The 20,597-nt window shown below is 44.0% G+C and overlaps 1 protein-coding gene across 2 annotated transcripts; it reads right to left on the bottom strand.

Moving 5' to 3' along the window:
* Positions 1–5,656: 5,656 nt before the first annotated feature.
* LOC132772584 (uncharacterized) lies at positions 5,657–14,170 on the bottom strand. Of its 2 annotated transcripts, none has more exons than XM_067468207.1 (3): positions 14,040–14,170; positions 8,621–8,678; positions 5,657–7,353 (listed from the first exon to the last, which is right to left on the bottom strand). In XM_067468207.1, exons 1-3 carry the CDS (start codon positions 14,076–14,078, stop codon positions 6,188–6,190), a joined length of 1,263 nt encoding a protein of 420 aa, XP_067324308.1. In that variant the 5' UTR covers positions 14,079–14,170; the 3' UTR covers positions 5,657–6,187. The 2 variants fall into 2 exon arrangements, with proteins under 2 accessions (XP_067324308.1, XP_067324307.1); XM_067468206.1 differs by lacking the exon at positions 14,040–14,170 and adding an exon at positions 11,517–11,681.
* Between the last annotated feature and the right edge of the window lie 6,427 nt (positions 14,171–20,597).

The following is a 20,597-nucleotide window of genomic DNA, read 5'->3' as shown; positions in this document are numbered from 1 at the left end:
TGGCCACAAGACACCTATTAACCCAAGAAGTGACCATCACTCAAAGATAATTAGATTTTGTCATTTGGGAGTTGTAGTTGCTGTAATTTATAGTTCACCTACAATTAAAGAGCATTCTGAACTCCACCAATGATGGAATTGAACCAAACTTGGCACATAGGACTCCCATGATCAATAGAAAACACTAGAAAGTGGGCATTGACCTTTAGTTTGGGAGTTGTAGTTCACCTACATCCAGAGAGCACTCAAACAATGGAGGATCTAGACCAAACTTGGCACGAATACTCCATATGCCCAAGTATGAACACAGATGGAGTTCGGGGGAAATAGCCATTGACATTTGGGAGTTGTAGATACTGGGGTGTATAGTTCACCTACAATCAAAGAGCATTCTGAACCCCACCAATGACAGAATTGGGGCAAACTTCCCACACAGAACCCCCATGATCAACAGAAAATACTTAAGGCCACCCAGTCCAACTCCCTTCGCCAGTGCAAGTAAACATAATCTAAACCCTCCTGACAAAGAGCCATCCAGCCATAGATATAGATAGATATATATGATTCACACACAGAGATATAGTATCATAGATTTGAAAGGTACCCCTAAAGAAGGAGAATTATATGTTGCATATTCCAGAGTAGGCAAACCAGACAATCTCTACATCAACACTGACAAAGAAACATCAAGAATTACTGTTTACCCTCAAGCATAAAGGAATTGCATATCTTAGAAACCAACGCTTTCTCATTAGTTTATTTCCCAGATTAACAGACTGGGCCACAGCAATGCGTGGCAGGGGATGGCTAGTAAATAAATAAATAAACTTGGCCCCTCCTGGTGTTTTGGACATCAACTCCCACAATTCCTAACAGCCGGTAGTCTATCTCTGGATGTGTTTCAGCTCTTACAGTGAGTCTAAGGCAAGCCTGGGCCAACTTGGGCCCTCCAGGTGTTTTGGACATCAACTCCCACAATTCCTAACAGCCGGTAGTCTATCTCTGGATGTGTTTCAGCTCTTACAGTGAGTCTAAGGCAAGCCTGGGCCAACTTGGGCCCTCCAGGTGTTTTGGACTTCAACTCCCACAATTCCTAACAGCCGGTAGGCTGTTAGGAATTGTGGGAGTTGAAGTCCAAAACACCTGGAGGGCCCAAGTTGGCCCAGGCTTGCCTTAGACTCACTGTAAGAACTGAAACACATCCAGAGATAGGACTGAGCTCAATGGACTATTGGCAATGCCTCTTTGCTATGTGTTTCCTAGACTGTAGCCTCTGTTGTTATCCAAAAGCTTGTACAACACTGTGGGAATAGTTCTGTTGTTGCTTTTGCTAATACCGGCCCTGGATGGTTGCCACTCTCTGGGCTGCGAAGCAACTTTGGGACGAGATGCCTTAAATGCCTTATTCGTTTGTAGACAGCCACGTTCAAGCTGTATCCAAAGCCGTCTTCCTTTGTCTTGGCTTTTCCGATGACCCCGAACGCACTGTGGCCTTTTAAATCACTGTTGCTATAAATAATGAGCCTTTGAATTAAAAGTTGGTTGGGAGGGGGAACAATCTTTGTGTTTAGTGAACTATGTAAGCAGAACATGTTCCCGATATTGCCTTTCTCTGCTCAGCCGTTCTTCTGAATCAACTAACCTTTTTGGAGGTTTGCATGCATGCACAGGCCTCTCGGAGCATGTGTTATGGGGTGGTAGATCTGGGTTAAGTGTTCCGCCTCCTCCAGCCATTAAGCCTCTTTTTCTAATGTAAACTTCATGCTCCCTTTCTCTCCATTGCGCCACTGAACAGAAAGCTTATGCAACTGAAGTAAAGGCGTATCAAAGCAGTTCCATAGCAGGAGAATCACCATAGCAGCTTGAATAGATAATTGATTTTGGAAGCTAGGTAGGGCTGGGCCTGGTGAGTTCTTGGATGGGAAACAATGTCAGCTAGGAAATCATTCTGGCTGCAAGTTTAAACACAGAGCTGAATGCATGAATGGTCTCACGCAGTTAAGATTGTTTTCTATGTTTCCAATGTGTTAAAAGTGGAAACAGATATAATAATAATAATAATTTATTTATTTTATTTATTTGGGGTTCTTGTACCCCGCCCTTCTCACCCCGAAGGGGACTCAGGGCGGCTTACAGCTGCAAGGCGCACTTAGACGCCTGCTACACAAACAATCATCACAAAAATATAACAGTACAAATTCCCACAATTCGACATTATCCAATAAAATCAGTAAAATGATAAAATCAGTAAAAACAATACAAACCTGGATCTTCCTCCTACCCATCAGTGTACAATTAACTCAAAGATCTGTTTTTGGTTCCATTTCGACAATCCTGCCGATCTTACACATCTGATTGTCTTATTTGGTTGTCATTGTCTAATTGCCTGGTTGCCCAAAGGCCTGGTTCCACAGCCATGTCTTCACCCTCCTCCTGAAGGAGAGGAGGGTTGGTGCTGTTCTGATTTCCCCCGGGAATGAATTCCACAGGTGGGGGGCCACCACTGAGAAGGCTCTGCTTCTCGTCCCCACCAGCCTCACTTGTGAGAGTGGTGGGGTCGAGAGCAGGGCCTCCCCAGATGATCTCAAACTGCGAGGTGGGACGTAGAGGGAGATACGTTCAGACAGATACACTGGACCAGAACCATATAGGGTTTTGTAGGTTAAGACCAGCACCTTGAATTGTGCTCGGAATTGAACCGGCAGCCAGTGGAGCTGGCACAACAGGGGGGTGGTATGCTCCCTGTATGTCGCTCCGGTGAGCAATCTGGCTGCCGCACGCTGGACTAGTTGGAGTTTCCGAACAGTCTTCAAGGGCAACCCCACGTAGAGCGCGTTGCAGTAGTCTATCCGGGATGTAACAAGAGCGTGGACCACTGTGGCCAGATCAGACTTCCCAAGGTACGGGCGCAACTGGTGCACAAGTTTTAATTGCGCAAAAGCTCTCCCGGCCACCGCCGAGACCTGGGGTTCCAGGCTCAGCGGCGAGTCCAGGATCACTCCCAAGCTGCGAACCTGCGTCTTCAGGGGGAGTGTAACCCCATCCAGCACAGGCTGTAACCCTATACCCTGTTCGGCCTTCCGACTGACCAGTAGGACCTCTGTCTTGTCTGGATTCAATTTCAATTTGTTAGCTCTCATCCAGTCCGACACAGCAGCTAGACACCGATTCAAGGTCTGGACAGCCTCCTTGGTGACAGGCGGGAAGGAGTGACAGATCTGGACATCATCTGCATAGAGATAACACCGCAGTCCGAAACGCCGAATGATCTCCCCCAGCGGCTTCATGTAGATGTTAAACAACATTGGGGACAGAATAGATCCCTGAGGGACTCCACACGACAATGGTTGTGGAGCCGAACAGATGTCGCCCAGTAACACCTTCTGGGACCGTCCCTCAAGAAATGACCGGAGCCACTGCAGAGCAGTACCCCCAAGTCCCATTTCTGTGAGTCGTCCCAGAAGGATACCGTGATCGACGGTATCGAAGGCCGCTGAGAGGTCCAGGAGAACTAACAGGGACACACTCCCCCTGTCCAGTTCCCTGCGCAGATCATCTACCAAGGCGACCAAGGCTGTTTCCGTTCCATGTCCCGGTCTAAAGCCAGACTGTGCTGGATCAAGATAATCAGTGTCTACCAGAAATCCCTGGAGTTGAGCTGCCACCACACGTTCCAGGACTTTGCCCAAATAGGGGAGATTGGAAACTGGCCGATAGTTGTCTAATTGAGTGGGGTCCAGTGATGGTTTTTTCAACAGCGGTTTGATAATAGCCTGTTTTAGGCTCGCTGGAATCTTGCCCTCCTGTAAGGAGGCATTAACCACCACCTTCACCCACTCCGCCAAACCCCCTCTGGCTTCTTTTATAAGCCAGGATGGACAGGGGTCTAGGATGCATGTGGTAGGCCGCACCTCTCCAAGGATCCTGTCCACATCCTCAAGCTGAACTAATTGAAAAGAATCCAACAAAACTTGACATAATAATAATAATAATAATAATAATAATAATAATAATTCTTCACTGGAAGCTATGTCACAAGTACCACCTGACAGCAGTAAAGAACTGGTGAGATCATAAACCCGCAAAGGTCATGGAAAATGAACACGCAAAAATACTGTGGGACTTTCGAATCCAGGCTGACAAAGTTTTGGAACACAATACACCAGACATCACGATTGTGGAAAAGAAAAAAGTCTGGATTATTGATGCCGCCGCATTGAGGAAAAACAACGGGAAAAACTCAGCCGTTATCAGGACCCCAAAATCGAACTGCAAAGGCTCTGACATAAACCAGCACAGGTGTTCCCAGTGGTCATTGGCGCACTTGGTGCCATGCCAAAAGATCTCAGCCAGCATTTGGAAATAATAAACATCGGCAAAATCATGATCTGTCAACTGCAAAAGGCCACCTTACTTGGATCTGTGCGCATCATTCCTAAATACATCACACGGTCCTAGACGCTTGGGAAGTGTTTGACTTGGGATTTTGTGATATGAAATCCAGCATATAGATCTTGTTTGCTGTGACATACTGTGCTTTTGTGTCAGTAAAATAATAATAACAATAATAATAATAATAATAATAATAATAATAATACTTTATTTATATTCCGCCCTTCTCACCCTGAAGGGGACTCAGGGCGGATCACAATACACATACATGGCAAACATTCAATGCCGTTTATATAGACAACACAGACAGACAGAACAGAAGGAGGGGTGTTGTTTCGATTCCATGGATGGTTGGGCTCGAGTCCACAGGGGTGCTGTCACTCCATCCTCTATGACGAAGAGCTGTCAGGACTTCCTCATTCCAGCATTTTCTGATCTTATTTACTTATGGCATTGTAAAACACCTCCCCCGCTTTTAGTGGTACCTAATTTTTCTAATTACAGCTAAAGCTGTTTTTGAACTGCTTAGGTAAACAGTGAGCAGGGCTGACGGTTGGCCACTCACATCGACCCAGGGCTTCGAACTTGCAACCTTTCAGTTGAAGGATCTTATAGTTGCTGATGATTTACCTGTTGTGCTAAACCGTTGGCCCCAAATATAACTACATCAACCATGAAAATGAATAAAATCTGGCTACCAGTATTTAAAAACTCTGAAATCAGGACAGCAACACTCAGAAAACAGGGGAATTCCAGACAATCAATCAGGGCCAGCTAACACCTCCCAACAAAGGATGCCTCCAGGCAGGAAGTAGCTAGGCTTTGAAGCTGCAAGACCATTCAGTGCTAGACAAGGTAGCCGATTGCAACATTCACACCTGCTTCAAGCAAACAAGAGTTCTTTCTCTCACCCTGGACATTCCACAGGTATATAAACCTCACTTGCCTAGTTTCAACAGACCTCACAACCTTTGAGGATGCCTGCCATAGAGATCTAAGATCTGCCAAGGAGGTCCCGCTCTGTCCCACTGCCTTCACAGGTGCAATTGGTAGGGATGAGAGACAGGGCCTTCTCGGTGGTGGCCCCTTGGTTGTGGAACTCCATTCACAATGAGATTAGATCAGCCCCCTCTATCTTAGCGTTTAAGAAACAACTTAAGACTTGGTTGTTCAAGCAGGGATTTCATGAATGACAGAAATCTGGAAATATGGAAGTAGCTAAAGATACTCAATACAAGATCTAAAGGTTTTATGTTGGGTCTGTGATTGTTGTTATAGTTTTATAGTTTTAATTGTTTTAATCTATTGTTATATGTTGTCAATATGATACATGTGATGATTTATACTTGTGAGGCATTGAATTTTGCCATTGATTATGTTGTGAACCGCTTTGAATTCCCTCAGGGGTGAGAAAAGTAGTATATCAATGCAATAATAAATAGATAAGATATTGTGTATCTGTGACTTACAGGGGGAAATGGTACCCTTTTCTGTTCTGGTTTAAGGCAACCAGATGTGTTCACTTGGGAGAGTGCAGATGTATAGTTCGGGTTAGCTCTTCATGAATGTATGGGATGCCAAACAGTTGTCCTTTTATCCTGTCACCCCCAGGTTTGTAGCCCTTTAAATATCTCCAGACAAAAATGCGTGTGCCTTGCTTTTATTTCAACTGACCCAAGGATGCCCTAAAATTGCTAGTGAAGAGAGCAGGAGGTGCTGTTTTTTTCCCATGCCTGTTGCCTGTTTCACCATATTAAGCTTAGTTGGGCTCTCTGACCCTCATAACTGGGCATGATTAGCTAGCAATGATAGGTGATGCAACATCAAGCCCGGCTCTCCCTCTATCTGCCAAGAGAGATGGATTATGAGAGAATGGTTCTTGATGGTCCACGTTGGTGCTGCCGTGGCCTGCTGCCAGCTTCTCATACTCTAAATTGGGCTGCAGGGATCTTCTCTGGTGTTTCCTCTCCCAGATGCTCTTGCGTTGCTTGTGGGGGTCACTGGTCCCCTGGATGGCATGGTTTTGGCTGGAACTTCCCCTGCTCTGGCTGAGAGAAAGCTGGTGGGCTAACGTTTCCTTCCCAGAGGTGGTCCGAGGTGTTGAGAAGGGATGGTTGGGCTGCTCAGTGTTGTGCTCTGGGCTAGGAGTAGGTGGGCTGATCAGGTAAACATACACCTCGGCTTGCTGGGCCACTGGCAAATGCTGGTGCCACTCTAACCCAAGACGGTGCTGTGGGCCTCTTGGAGAATGTGGGTAGGCATATTCCTCACTGTTGAGATGGGTTCTGGACATTGTATCTGAAGCCAGAGCGGAGTATACCACCCGTCTTGGGCCGGGTAAGATTGGACTTGGAATAAAATTGGTAACACTGGGTAGGTGGTTAAAGCGCTCATGAGGGTGGTCTGAATGGCAGGGAGCAGGTTCTTCTGTATTCAGGCCAACACCATGTGGTGGGAACCTCTGACCTTGAAGACCTTCTCTCGCAATCTCAGAGCTGAGCTGTTTATCACCAGTGGCCCTTTGGTGGTTACGGGCATGGATGCCATAGTGAGCTGAGCTGCTTTCTGCCACACGCTCTGGAGAACTGAAGCTGAAGCGTACCCAGGAGGCAACGGATCCAGCAGGACAAGCTGGTTGGGGCGTTTCAGTGTCAGAAAGGTGGGAGCTGCATGGGCTATTCTGGTGTTGTGACTGGTTTCTGTACCAGCTGGTTTTCTTGTCATCTGTATCATGGTGGCTTGACCACTCACCAGAATAGAAGGCTTTACTTTTCCGGCCAACCTGAGCACAGCAGATCTTGGACTCAGGTGGGTTGCTCATTCGCACAGTTACTTTCACAGGATCCACAACACATCGGAACCGCAGGTTGGACTGTTTTTTGCGGTTTCTCAGCAGCACTGACTCTTTCCATAACTTTTTGCTGCTGGAGAGGATCTTCATGGTCTTCAGGAGCTTGCCACCTATAGAGCAAGGACAGGAAGCATAAAGACAGCAACAATCACAATGGGGAAACACAATAATTGCTAAAGTGTTCCCATTAGTTTGTGGAAACTGAGATCAAGCAAAAGTCCAATTCGTTTTTCTACATTTAATCCTACACAGATGAAAAGAGGTTCACATGGGGAGAGGTGTGGGAACAACTGAGATGGATGAAATTGGAAGAACATTATTTCTAGGATCCTCTTTGAAAACCCACAACAGTTAAAGTATGAGTTTGTAATGTGTACAGGGCTATCCCCAAGGTTTGAAGGCATCTTTGGCCATGGGCTTTCTGAGAGGAAAAAGCATTCTTTGAAACTACATTTTGCAAAACATTTTGCCCATGGTGAAAAAAGCAAAACATCGGAAGATCTGATTAAAATTCTACTCCTAGAGATTCTTGGAAAACTAATTATTACAATCTCTGGTTTCTGATAGACCCTTTTCTATGCTAGTTGTATCCAGGCATGGGCAAACCTGATAGCTGGGGTAGAGTTTTACAAGTGAGACTTTGAAAATTCCTATGATGCCCTCATGAAAACAGCTGCAGGAAAATTCAAATGGCAGCCCACTACATGAGGCTGCACTGGGGACTCAGGACAGATGATAGTGGACTACTGGACTCTGGCAGCTGCCAGCCATTGCTGGTTGCTAATTCAAGACCTAAGGGTAGAGTTGTCTGAGTGACTCCCAAGGTGAGAATACAATCATAGCGTTTTCTTGGTAAGATTAATTGAAATGCCTTCCTCTGAGCCTAAGATAATGTGACTTGCCCCAAGTTACCCAGTGGGTTTCTACGGTTGAGTAGGGATCTGAACAGTGGCCTCCAGTGCTCAGGTCGCTGCACCACACTGGCTCTCAGATCGTTAAGAGGCCCAGACTGTTTAAGCACCCCAAAGAAAAAGCCTGAATGCCTGCCAATTTATCTCACACACCCCACATGCCGTCAACCACTTTAGCTTTGGCTTCTCCTTTTTCAGCCACAATACTGGGGTAATTTGGTATTATTGGAGGATATTGTGGACAAAATGTTTCCTTGCTGATTTACTCTTTACATTTTTGGGTGAGAAGCACCAGATACTTTCTAGTGACCACTTGAGCCTGTAATTTATGTGGTCTGAGGAGAAGGTAGTAGCTGGAAAAAGGAGACTAAGGAAAGCAGCAGGGATCATCATCCTAAGAATTTGGAGCGAGAAATAAAGCAAAAGGCTTGTTTCATCACACATTTCTTATTCATCTACAATTTACCTTTTTGGAAGCAAGAATCACATATTCTCTTCAGGAATGGAGTGGATGTAATCCAGATCTGAAGAGAAGAAAAACAAAGGCATTGTATTGACTGGTAGCCATTTCATGGAAATAATGATGCCCTCTCAAAGCACTGAGCAGAAGCTGGGGAACAAAGTTAGTTATAGAAAACATGGTTCCAGCCCCTCTGTCCTTTGCTCTGTTTCCCTTCTGATGGAGATAGGTCTTTGGGGATGTGGGGCAAGGGGGTTCTTGAGAGTTGTAGCCTTCCAAAAGTACTTTTCCTACATTTTGCAAAACATCTCCCATTGCCCATGATGGGGAAAAAACCAACATTGGGAGATCTGATCAGGAACCACCACCACCCTTTTGTTTTGCACCAAACTACTCAGTGATTCATATTGGACACATGGAAAACCACAACACAGTTGTCCATCCATGGATTCTGTTGCATCCAAAGATTCAACTATTCATGGCTTGAAAAAAATATTTTTTTAATTCAAAGGCCCCACCTTAATTTTGGCATTTTATATAAGAGACATCATTTTCATTATGGCATTGTATATAATGGGACTTGAGCACCCACAGATTTTTGTAGCCACAGGGGTCCTGGAACCAAATCCCAGCAGATACCAAGAGCCCACTGTGTCTAGGTGAAAAATCAGCAGTTTAGTGCCATCCAGATGTTTTCCTATCAGCCTTATTCACCACATTTACAAGCTAGGAATGTCAGCACTTGTAGTCCAGAGGGCGTCTCGTTGCCAACCTGCTCCATGTTCAATGTCAGCTGCATGGTTTGAAGCAGGGAAAGGACTTGAGAAATTTACTTTTTCAAATATAATTTCCAAAATCCTCCAGCCAGAATGGCAGAGATTCCAGAAGTTTTGTGTGTGTGTGTGGGGGGGGGGGGGGGAGGATAGTTGTTCAGACCATAACATTTTGGAAAACCAGAAACTCCATAGCCTTTTGAAACATGACCTTTTGGAGATTAATTGGCATTTACACCATTTGGAAAATCATAACCTTTTTATAATTATGATCTTCCCAAGAAGAGCTAAAAACTCATTTGAGTGAATCTTCTCTTTAGTGGTAAATATCCACCAGTATTCATGCAAGGCAAATTAGGTTTCTCAGCTGTTAGATTGATAAACTTAATTATCTCTTTGAACTGTTAGGAACAAAGATTTTGCCAATGCACAAAATAGCAGATCTTTAGATGTGTTCTTCAGTTGCTCAGAAACATCTACTCTCCCATAAAATGTAGTATTTGGTTTTAAATCATGCTCTCAAGAGACAAGAATAGGTAATCTTCGTTAAAAAGTAGCACAGTTGGTTTACTTACAAACTTCATGTAACTATTCAGCATACTGGTACATTGCTTATTAGTTGAAGAGTTTAAACAGTAAGTTCTGTGAGGCATTCTGTTGCAGTCTCTTGTCTAATGCATAACAAACACAACTATACAATACACTGATTGAACACAATACAACACTAACTTCTTAAACGGAGTCTCAGTCTGAATAGTCCTAGATCTAATCACACGGACTGCAGTCCTTCCCACAACCTCAGTATAGAGTAAAGGGAAAACTGCATACCAACACACACATATACAATATAGTAAGCAACCTGAGTTATATACATAAAAAATGAAGATGTGTAGAAGGTTTCTATTTCCAGCAGTTTTGACACAAAAACTATCACACACACCCCCCAACCTTGGGTAGGGGAAATTGGACAACATAACTTCACACAACAGGAGGACTCTTCTTTATTACTGTTTCTGGACATTTGCTGGCCTTGTAAGTTGGACCCAATCCACACTAACTTTCGGAGGACAAGTACAAGGTGAATAAGTCTCTGGGCAATGACTACAGATTAGGATGGTCAAAATTTACAACAGGGACCTCAGTCTCCAGTTTTTTGAGCCAGCTCTCAGTGGGAGGCAAATATGGATTCTCCTGTTCTGCTGGACTCACTTCAGGCAAGAGGAAAACTCTATATGTAAATCTCTAGTTCAGCTAGTGGAGCAACGGATGACTACAACTGGCAAAGCTACATAGCTTTATTTTCCTGCATCTTATAAAGAATCTCCAGGCAGAGTCTAATGAACCACCAAATCTAATGCACATCTGAATTTTCAAAACCATGAAATCAAAAATTTAAAAACTATTTGCTGGCTATTGTAATAAACAGCGGCAAAAAGTGCACTCTTCATAATTCAGCCAAAAAGGTGTGCATTATGGTTGCTGCATGCTTCAAATTCCTTCTTTAAAAACAAGTGTTAGAGCACCAAAGCAAAAACCTTGGGATCCATCTAAATTGTACAATAAATCCAATGTAATTGCCTCAGTTGAATGTTATGGAATCATGAGGGTTGTAGAGAAGGGTCTTGGCCCTTCTCTACCAAAGAATGCTGATGCTTCACTAAACTACAAATCTCAGGATTCAATAGCACTGAGCCATAACAATTAAATTAAGAGTTGATGTTCCTCAAAAGGTACTCCAGGTGTTCCTGAGGCAGCTTCTCCTTTTGCTTTGGCTCAGCATTAAGATTACTATATTACATGACTCTAATGAGCACCCTAATTTTAGCCAAGTAATTTAGCCAAAAAAGGTAGGCAACCTGGCTGGGGCTTCTGGGAGTTAAAATCCAAAAGAACTGGAGGACCAATATTTGGGAGCCACTGTTCTAGAACAGGCATGGGTAAACTTCGTCCCTCCAGATGTTTTGGAGTTCAACTCCTGTGCCTGTTCTTGACTGTGTATAGGAAATTATATGAAATGGACCCAGATAAAACAAATGAACAAGGGAATTCCAAAACATGTGGATCACTCCACAGCACATTCCCCTCATTACAAGTACATACACAATGCCTACCTGCTTCAGGTTGCTTACCAAAGAAATCAGCTTCACAGTATATTCCAGTAAGGCAAAAATACCCAAAACAATCAAGATGGTGCCCAGCAGTTTCTGGTGGGGCTCAGCAAAGGGGAGGCAGTTGTTATAGACCTTGTCCCCTGGCACAGCCATGGTTGGAAGGAAAGGGGGAAGGAAAGGAAGTTGGAATTCAATGCAGCATCTTTTCCCTCATCTGCCCCTCTGATGTCAGCCACAGCAAGCAACAGCTGCAGCCATGGAGGCAGGTGCTCAGAGAGGTTGCTAAACGTGTTGGCATCAGCCTTTGTGACAGCAGACTTGTGTTGTTTTTGTGAGTCAGAATAGGATTGTTTGTCTGGACCAATCAGCAGCTAGCTACTTTTCAGAGCAGGGAAGGAAATTCTGTAGCCTCCAGATGTTGTTGGACTATAACTACTTGGGGCTGGCTAAGGCTGCTGGGACTAGCAATAATAACTGGAGGGCCACTTGTCTGTCATTTTTCAACAATGGTTCCCAAACTTAAGTTTCCCAGATGTTTTGCTGGATTCCTGACTGTTGGCCCAGCTGACCAGGTAGCAGATGCCCAAAACACAATTTGGAAACCAATGCTTTAGAGAAACATGGAATCATGGAGTTGGAAGAGACCTCAAGAGTCATCCAGTCCAAATGCAGGAAAACACAGTTAAAGCACCCCCAACAATGGCCATCGATCTCTACTTAAAAACTCCAGAGAAGAAGACTCCACCACACTTTGAGGCAACATATTCCATTGCCTAACAGCTCTTACCATCAATAGGTTCTTCCTAATGTTTAGCCCACGGCAATTGCTTCTTATGTGATCTCACACAAATAGAAACAAATAAATTCTGTGGTTGGGACTTCCTACAAGAAAGCTTTTATATCTGAGAATGAGTTAAAACTCAGTTCTTGTGGGTTTTTTCGGGCTATATGGCCATGTTCTAGAGGCATTTCTCCTGACGTTTGAGATTTAATGAGTTAAAATCTAACTCACTATCAGCTATGAAAGCTTTCATGTGGATCTTTAATGAAACCTACTTCACCGTATTCTTATGAGGGTAAAATGCCGAAATATCCTGAAGACACCAGGTTCCGTCTGATCTGGTGCCTTCCAAATGGCATATTCTCCAACGTATCATTGTTAATTCCTAGTTATCTCGTTTTTTTCAGCTACTTTTAAAATGTTCCAGTTTGGAAAAGGAGAGGGTTAGGGTTAGGGGTAATTTTCATATTGACAGCACTGGATATGAATTTACACTCTGATAAGGAAAGCAGGTCACTAGAAGCTCTTCTGGGTAGATTTACCTGTGGCAGAGAGAATGACTGCTCAAATATTAAAGGCTCAGTTTGAGATGGTATAAACCAGTGCTACACAAAGTTGTGTCGCTGGACCCATATGATGATGATGAGGAGTATTGTGTTTATGTTCTCAACATTCCTAATGCCACCACGCCTTAATACAGTTGTGGTGGCCCCTAATCATAAAATTATTTTTGTTGCTACTCCATAACTGTAATTTTGCTACTGTTATGGATCATAATGTAAATATCTGATATGAAGGATGTATTTACATTCACTGGACAAAATTTGGCACAAATATTCAATACACCCAAATTTGAATACTGGTAGAGTGGCGGGGGAGGGGGTATTGATTTTGTCTTTTGGGAGTTGTAGTTGCTGGGATTTATAGTTCACCTACAATCAAAGAGCATTCTGAGCTCCACCAATGATGGAATTGAACCAGACTTGGTACACAGAACTCCCATGACCAACAGAAAATACTGGAACGGTTTAGTGGGCATTGACCTTGAGTTTTGGAGTTGTAGTTCACCTACATCCAGAGAGCACTGTGGCTCAAACAATGATGGGTCTGGACCAAACTTGGCACGAATACTCTATATGCCCAAATGTGAACCCTGGTGGAGTTTGGGGGAAAATAGACCTTAACATTTGGGAGTTGTAGTTGCTGTATAGTTCATCTACAATCAGAGCATTCTGAACCTCACTAATGATAGAATTAGGTCAGACTTCCCAAACAGATCCCCCTTGCCCAACAGAAAATACTGTGTTTTCTTATGGTCTTTGGCGACCCCTCTGATACCCCTACCACGCGATCCCCCAGGTGTCTCAAACTCCAGATTGAGAAACACTGGTATGGAAGCCATTGACTGCTGAACCCTGGTGAACTTCCAGCAAAGTAAGAATGGTACCCATTGGGTACAAAATTGGTGGGAATTTCCATATAGCCCTTACTCCCTTTGGCGACTTGCCTCTCCCAAACTAATTTGGAAAAAAAAGGTATCCAGGATGCAGCTTTGTGATTAAATGCTGGTTTTGGAAGGAGGAGTCTAGGAGGAGCCCAGGGAGCTGCACTTTGCCAATTTCTGCCATAAAGAATAAAAACTAAAAGAGAAGTCTGTTTAATCTGATTCCCAACTGCCTCATTTGTTTCTTTCTCTCTCCCCCCCCCCCCCCACCTTTTGTGGGACATGTTCTGCAAATAGAGTCATGACACAGGCTTACCAATTGCAGGCGGTTTATGTGCACAGGCCAGCTGTTCATTTCAGTTCCAACAAAAGCAGTCTGAATAAGCAAAACACTCCCTGTCCAGAGCTGCAATGTTACCTTGGCCCAGGATCTGGGTCTTGCCTCCAGTGGATTTTGATCCGGGGAGGCTGCTGATATGAAACATTTCCTTAAATACACAAAAACAGGGGCTTGGTTTCACGTGACATGATCTGGGTGACTTGAAAGACACAAAAGGCCTATATTATCATCCATGCAAGCCCCTGAATAATTAAAGTGTCTCTTCAAGCTGAACACATTCACTGAGTAATTAATCAGTCAGTAGGAGAAAAATTGCCCCCTTTAGGAAGCCAGCAATGCTGGCTGTTGCATCCTTTGTCCGACTTATAAGCAAATGAGATTGCAAAGATGATGATGCAAATCACAAATTTTGGAATATGGACAGGCCAGGAAACAGCAAGAATTTTTTATCAAGCTGGGAGTATCTGTCTTTCTACGATAGACATTAAAGATGGTTTGCTTCTTAATTTTAAGGCTTAAAGATGCTTAAGGTGTCAGAGCCCCCAGTGGCACAGTGGGCTAAATTACTAAGCTGCTAAACTTGCTGACCGAAAGGTTGCCGGTTTGAATCTGGGGAGCTGGGTGAGCTCCCACTGTTAGCCCCAGCTTCTGCCAACCTAGCAGTTCGAAAATGTAATAGATCAGTAGGTACCATTCTGGCAGGAAAGTAATGGCACTCCATGCAGTCATGTCAGCCACATGGCCTTGGAGGTGTCTATGGACAATACCGGCTCTTTGGCTTAGAAATGAAGATGAGCACTAACCCTCAGAGTTAGACACGACTGGACTTAATGTCAGGGGAAAACCTTTACCTTAAGGTGTCAGAAATGAAACAGGTAACACACACCACTGTTTGCAAACATACCTCCTCAACATTGTTGTTGTTCATTCGTTCAGTCGTCTCCGACTCTTCGTGACCTCATGGACCAGCCCACGCCAGAGCTCCCTGTCGGCCGTTACCACCCCCAGCTCTCTCAAGGTCAGTCCAGTCACTTCAAGGATGCCATCCATCCATCTTGCCCTTGGTCGGCCCCTCTTCCTTTTGCCTTCCACTTTCCCCAGCATAATTGTCTTCTCTAGGCTTTCCTGTCTCCTCATGATGTGGCCAAAGTACTTCAACTTTGTCTCTAGTATCTTTCCCTCCAGTGAGCAGTCGGGCTTTATTTCCTGGAGGATGGACTGGTTGGATCTTCTCGCAGTCCAAGGCACTCTCAGAACTTTCCTCCAGCACCACAGTTCAAAAGCATCGATCTTCCTTCGCTCAGCCTTCCCTAAGGTCCAGCTCTCACATCCGTAGGTGACTACAGGGAATACCATGGCTTTGACTAGGCGGATCTTTGTTGCCAGTCTGATGTCTCTACTCTTTACTATTTTATCGAGATTGGACATTGCTCTCCTCCCAAGAAGTAAGCGTCTTCCGATTTCCTGGCCACAGTCTGCATCTGCAGTAATCTTTGCACCTAGAAATACAAAGTCTGTCACGGCCTCCACGGTTTCCCCCTCTATTTCCCGGTTGTCAATCATTCTTGTTGCCATAATCTTGGTTTTTTTGACGTTTAGCTGCAACCCGGCTTTTGCGCTTTCTTCTTTCACCTTGATTAGAAGGTTCCTCAGCTCCTCCTCGCTTTCGGCCATCAGAGTGGTGTCATCTGCATATCTGAGGTTGTTAATGTTTCTTCCAGCAATTTTCACCCCAGCTTTGCATTCATCCAGCCCCGCACATCGCATGATGTGTTCTGCATACAAGTTAAAAAGGTTGGGTGAGAGGATGCAGCCTTGCCGTACGCCTTTCCCAATCTTGAACCAGTCTGTTGTTCCGTGGTCAGTTCTGACTTTTGCGACTTGGTCCTTGTACAGATTCCTCAGGAGAGAGACAAGGTGGCTTGGGATGCCCATCCCACTAAGAACTTGCCACAATTTATTATGATCCACACAGTCAAAGGCTTTAGAATAGTCAATGAAGCAGAAGTAGATGTTTTTCTGAAACTCCCTGCCTTTCTCCATTATCCAGCGGATATTGGCAATTTGGTCTCTCGTTCCTCTACCTTTTCTAAACCCAGCCTGAACATCTGGCAACTCTCGCTCCATGTATTGCTGGAGTCTTCCTTGCAGGATCTTGAGCATTACCTTACTGGCATGAGAAATAAGGGCCACTGTACGGAAGTTGGAGCAGTCTTTTGCATTTCCCTTTTTTGGTATGGGGATATAAGTTGATTTTTTCCAGTCTGATGGCCATTCTTGTGTTTTCCATATTTGCTGGCAAATGGCATGCATCACCTTGACAGCATCATCTTTTAAGATTTTCAACAGTTCAGCTGGAATCCCGTCGTCTCCTGCTGCCTTGTTGTTAGCAATTCTTCTTAAGGCCCATTCCACCTCACTCCTCAGGATGTCTGGTTCTAATTCATTCACCACACCGTCAAAACTATCCTCAATATTATTATCCTTCCTATACAGATCTTCTGTATAGTCTCGCCACCTTCTCTTGATCTCTTCAGCTTCTGTTAGGTCCCTGCCATCTTTGTTTCTTATCATACCATTTTTTGCCTGAAATTTACCTCCAATGTTTCTAATTTTCTGGAAGAGGTCTCTTGTCCTTCCTATTCTGTTGTCTTCTTCCACTTCCATGCATTGCTTATTTAAAAATAGTTCCTTATCTCTTCTGGCTAACCTCTGGAATTGCGCATTTAACTGGGCATATCTCCCCTTATCCCTGTTTCCTTTTGCTTTCCTCCTTTCTTGGGCTACTTCCAGTGTCTCAGCAGACAACCATTTTGCCTTCTTGGTTTTCTTTTTCTTTGGAACGTACTTTGTTGCCGCCTCCTGAACAATGTCTCGGACTTCTGTCCATAGTTCTTCTGGGACTCTGTTTACTAAATCTAGTCCTTCAAATCTGTTCTTCACTTCCACTGTATATTCGCTAGGAATGTTAGTGAGATCATATCTAACTGGTCTGTGTATTTTCCCTGATCTCTTTAGTTTTATTCTAAATTGGGCAATAAGAAGTTCGTGATCTGAGCTACAGTCAGCCCCAGGTCTTGTTTTCACCGACTGGATGGATGTCCGCCACCTTTGGCTGCAAAGGATGTAGTCAATCTGATTTCGGTGTTGACCATCTGGTGAGGTCCATGTATAAAGCCGTCTTTTAGGTTGTTGGAAGAGAGTATTCGTTATACACAGCGAGTTTTCCTGGCAGAATTCTATCAGCCTGCGTCCCACTTCATTTTGTTCTCCCAGACCATGCTTGCCTGTGATCCCAGTTGTCATTTGACTTCCCACCTTGGCATTCCAGTCTCCTGTAATGAAAATAATGTCTCTTTTTGGTGTATTATCCAGTAGGTCCTGCAGATCCTCATAGAACTGATCTACTTCTGCTTCTTCAGCAGCTGTGGTTGGGGCGTATATTTGGATCACTGTAATGTTGAAAGGCTTTCCTTGCACTCGAATTGAGATCATTCTGTCATTTTTTGGGTTGTATCCAAGCACCGCTTTAGCAAATTTCTTATTAATTATGAAGGCTACTCCATTTCTTCGATGTTCCTCTTGTCCGCAGTAGTAGATCTGGTGGTCATCTGATGTGAAGTGGCCCATTCCAGTCCATTTCAGTTCGCTGGCCCCCAGAATGTCTATCTTTAGTCTTGGCATCTCACCAATAACAACATCCAATTTGCCCTGGCTCATAGATCTTACATTCCAGGTTCCTATGGTGTGTTGATCTTTAGAGCATCGGATTCGTCGTTCACCTCCAGTACCGTCGGCCGCTAGCCTTCCTTTCGGCTTTGAGCTAGCTGCGTCATCACATCTGGGGCTAGTTGAACTTATCCTCTGCTCCTCCCCAGTAGCATTTTGGCCATCTTCCGACCTGGGAGTCCCATCTTCCAATGGCATACCGACATATCTCTGGTTGTACTGGTCCATTTAGTTTTCTTTCTCCTCAACATATATGTGCCCAATTATGAGCACCATAATTTAAGCAAGATATTGATAAGCTGGAATGTAACCAGAGAAGGGCAAGCAAAATGGTAAAAGAGCTGGACGCCAAGCCATGTGTGGAATGGCTAAGGGAGCTGAGAAAAGGTTGAGAAGGGGCACAAGAGCCATGTCTAAATATTTGAAAGGATGTTATGCTGAGGAAAGGCAAGCTTGTTTTCTGCTGCTCTGGAGACTAGGACATAAAGCAATTGGCTGAAATTGCAGGAAAAATGTTCCACCGAAACAGTAGGAAGAACTTCCTGATGTTAAGAGAAGCTGTGAAATATGCTGCCTTAGAGTGTGGCGGGGGTTCCTTCTCTGGAGGTTTTAAGCAGAGGCTGGATGGCTATCTGTCAGGGTGATTTGGTTGTGTTTTCCTGTATGACAGTGGGCTGGGCTGGATGACCCTTGGGAATTCTTCTAGTTCTATCATTCTAACAGGGGCCATGGTTGGCAAGTTCAACTTAAAAAAATAAGCTATATCTGCAATGCAATGTGTGGTCCTCTAGATGTGGTTAGAATACAACTTCTAGTATCGCTCACGAGTTGCTATTCTCATGGGAGTGGCTGGAATCCTGTTGGTTACTCTTAGACCAACATTTCAGCAGAAATCTAGGATACATGTGGCCAAGATGGCCAGTCATTAACAAAGAACACAGAAGCAAGGGAGATGCAGCAGTTTGCCTTTGCCTGAAACTACATTGAAAGGTAAGACTTTACCCCTTCTCTTGTCTCTGCTAAATGTGAATTACAATTGAAGTGTGCAGATGACAAAAGGGGGAAAGTGGGAAGAGAAGAAACCGGGACATGGAAAGAATCATGGCACTGAAGGGAGCCTTATGGCTATTGGAGTCAATCTCCTGTTCCATGCAGATATCCAGGTAAAGCATCCTCAGCTTTAGTGGGAATGTCCTGGTCTTGTAGTCAAAGCAACTACCCCACACTGGCTCTGATACCACCACAGACTCACTAAAGTCCACACCTTTTTGGAACTATTGTGAGACCTATCTGTTTGGTTGCCTTTAGGGCTCACGGTTAAATCAGAAATTGATACAATTTCTTTGTTCTCCTTTCTTGCTTCTCCCTCTCCACCTACAACTTTTAGACTTTTTTATAGAATATGAAAATCCTATAAATCAATAGTTAACTTGCAGACTAAAACAGTATTTGCCTTCTTTGCTGCAACATCACATTGCAGGCAGATTCAGTTTGCTCTCCAAAGCTTTGCTGATATCATCGCTGATTCAGTGCTGCTCTTTATGTAACCATTCCCAAAGAATTGGCATATGAGAACACAAAGATTTAGGAAATAATGGGGGGAAATAATTAAGAGGAAATAAGTCATAAGATAAATCCATCCAAAATAGTTCAATGAAGACTGAGCATACTTTGTAGATCCACAGAATGTTGGCAGACTTCTGGAAATGTGAGATAGAAAATGTGGAGTGGAAACAGAATAGCTTGTAAGACATCTTGTAAGACATGGTTCCCAACCTCTTTTTGACGAGGGACCAATTTGACCAGGGACAACTCTCCAACATTAGTACCAAAAGGGTTATGAATCAGGTTTTTGGTCAACTTTAGATTCGGTTTGGTTATCAGGGGTGCTGATTCAGAAAATTGTATTGGATAGACCACATCAGCTCTAGTTTCTGATACAGAACGTATGCCACCCAGTAGCCACCATCTGCTCGTCTATAGAAAAGCATATTTAATAAGCCTCAGCACTATAAGAGGTTGTCGCAAGACCAGTCACTTTTGTTGCAACGGTGTAGTAACCGTGAGGCCACAGACCATATTATAGTTCTTGTGGGCCACTGGTGGTCCACGGACCACAGGTTGGGAACCACTGTTGTAAGAGGTCATGGCAAAAAAGTTGCAAATGTGAACAGGAAAGCCCATTGTGTGAATAACTCTCACTTGCCAATTGCTGTTGCTGTTTGAAGGAATCAACCTATCATGTCTGGAAGGAGGGAGATAATGTCTTTAGTTGTTAAAGGCATATGAGCCAGTCCTGAAGCCTAGGAGAAAGCACTGGACCTGTGTGGACTTATAATATCAAGAAAATAAAATGTAGAATCAACCTTTGAAGATGGCTCCTTTATTTCCAAATGCCAAAAGCATTCTGAAAATTTACTCCTGCTTTCTTCTTCTTTGTTTCCCCCCCTAAAATTTCATTGTTTGCTTTTCTTAGCACAAGGCAGAATATAGCAAACCATGTAAAAGTATGATGAAAGCAAAGGATACAAATGCTGCCATCTTCTGGAGCAAAGAAAGGTTTACAACAGGGTGAGGAAAGCTTTTTCATAGGGAAACAATAGCAAAAACAATACAACCCGAAACTACAACAACCCAATAGCAAACTGTTTAAAAATGAAAGATGTAATAGATTAAAGAACAGTGATTTGTTGACACCCAGTGAGTTGCTACATGCATTTTCCTGGGCTTTTCAGCATGCAGCCTTTATAAACAGAGGCTGAAAAGCTCTCTCTCTCTCTCTCTCTCTCTCTCAGGAGTGCTTTG

This window comes from Anolis sagrei, chromosome 4, assembly GCF_037176765.1.
Source record: "Anolis sagrei isolate rAnoSag1 chromosome 4, rAnoSag1.mat, whole genome shotgun sequence".
NCBI classification, from domain to species: domain Eukaryota; kingdom Metazoa; phylum Chordata; class Lepidosauria; order Squamata; family Dactyloidae; genus Anolis; species Anolis sagrei.
This window is presented reverse-complemented; position numbering and strand designations above follow the sequence as displayed.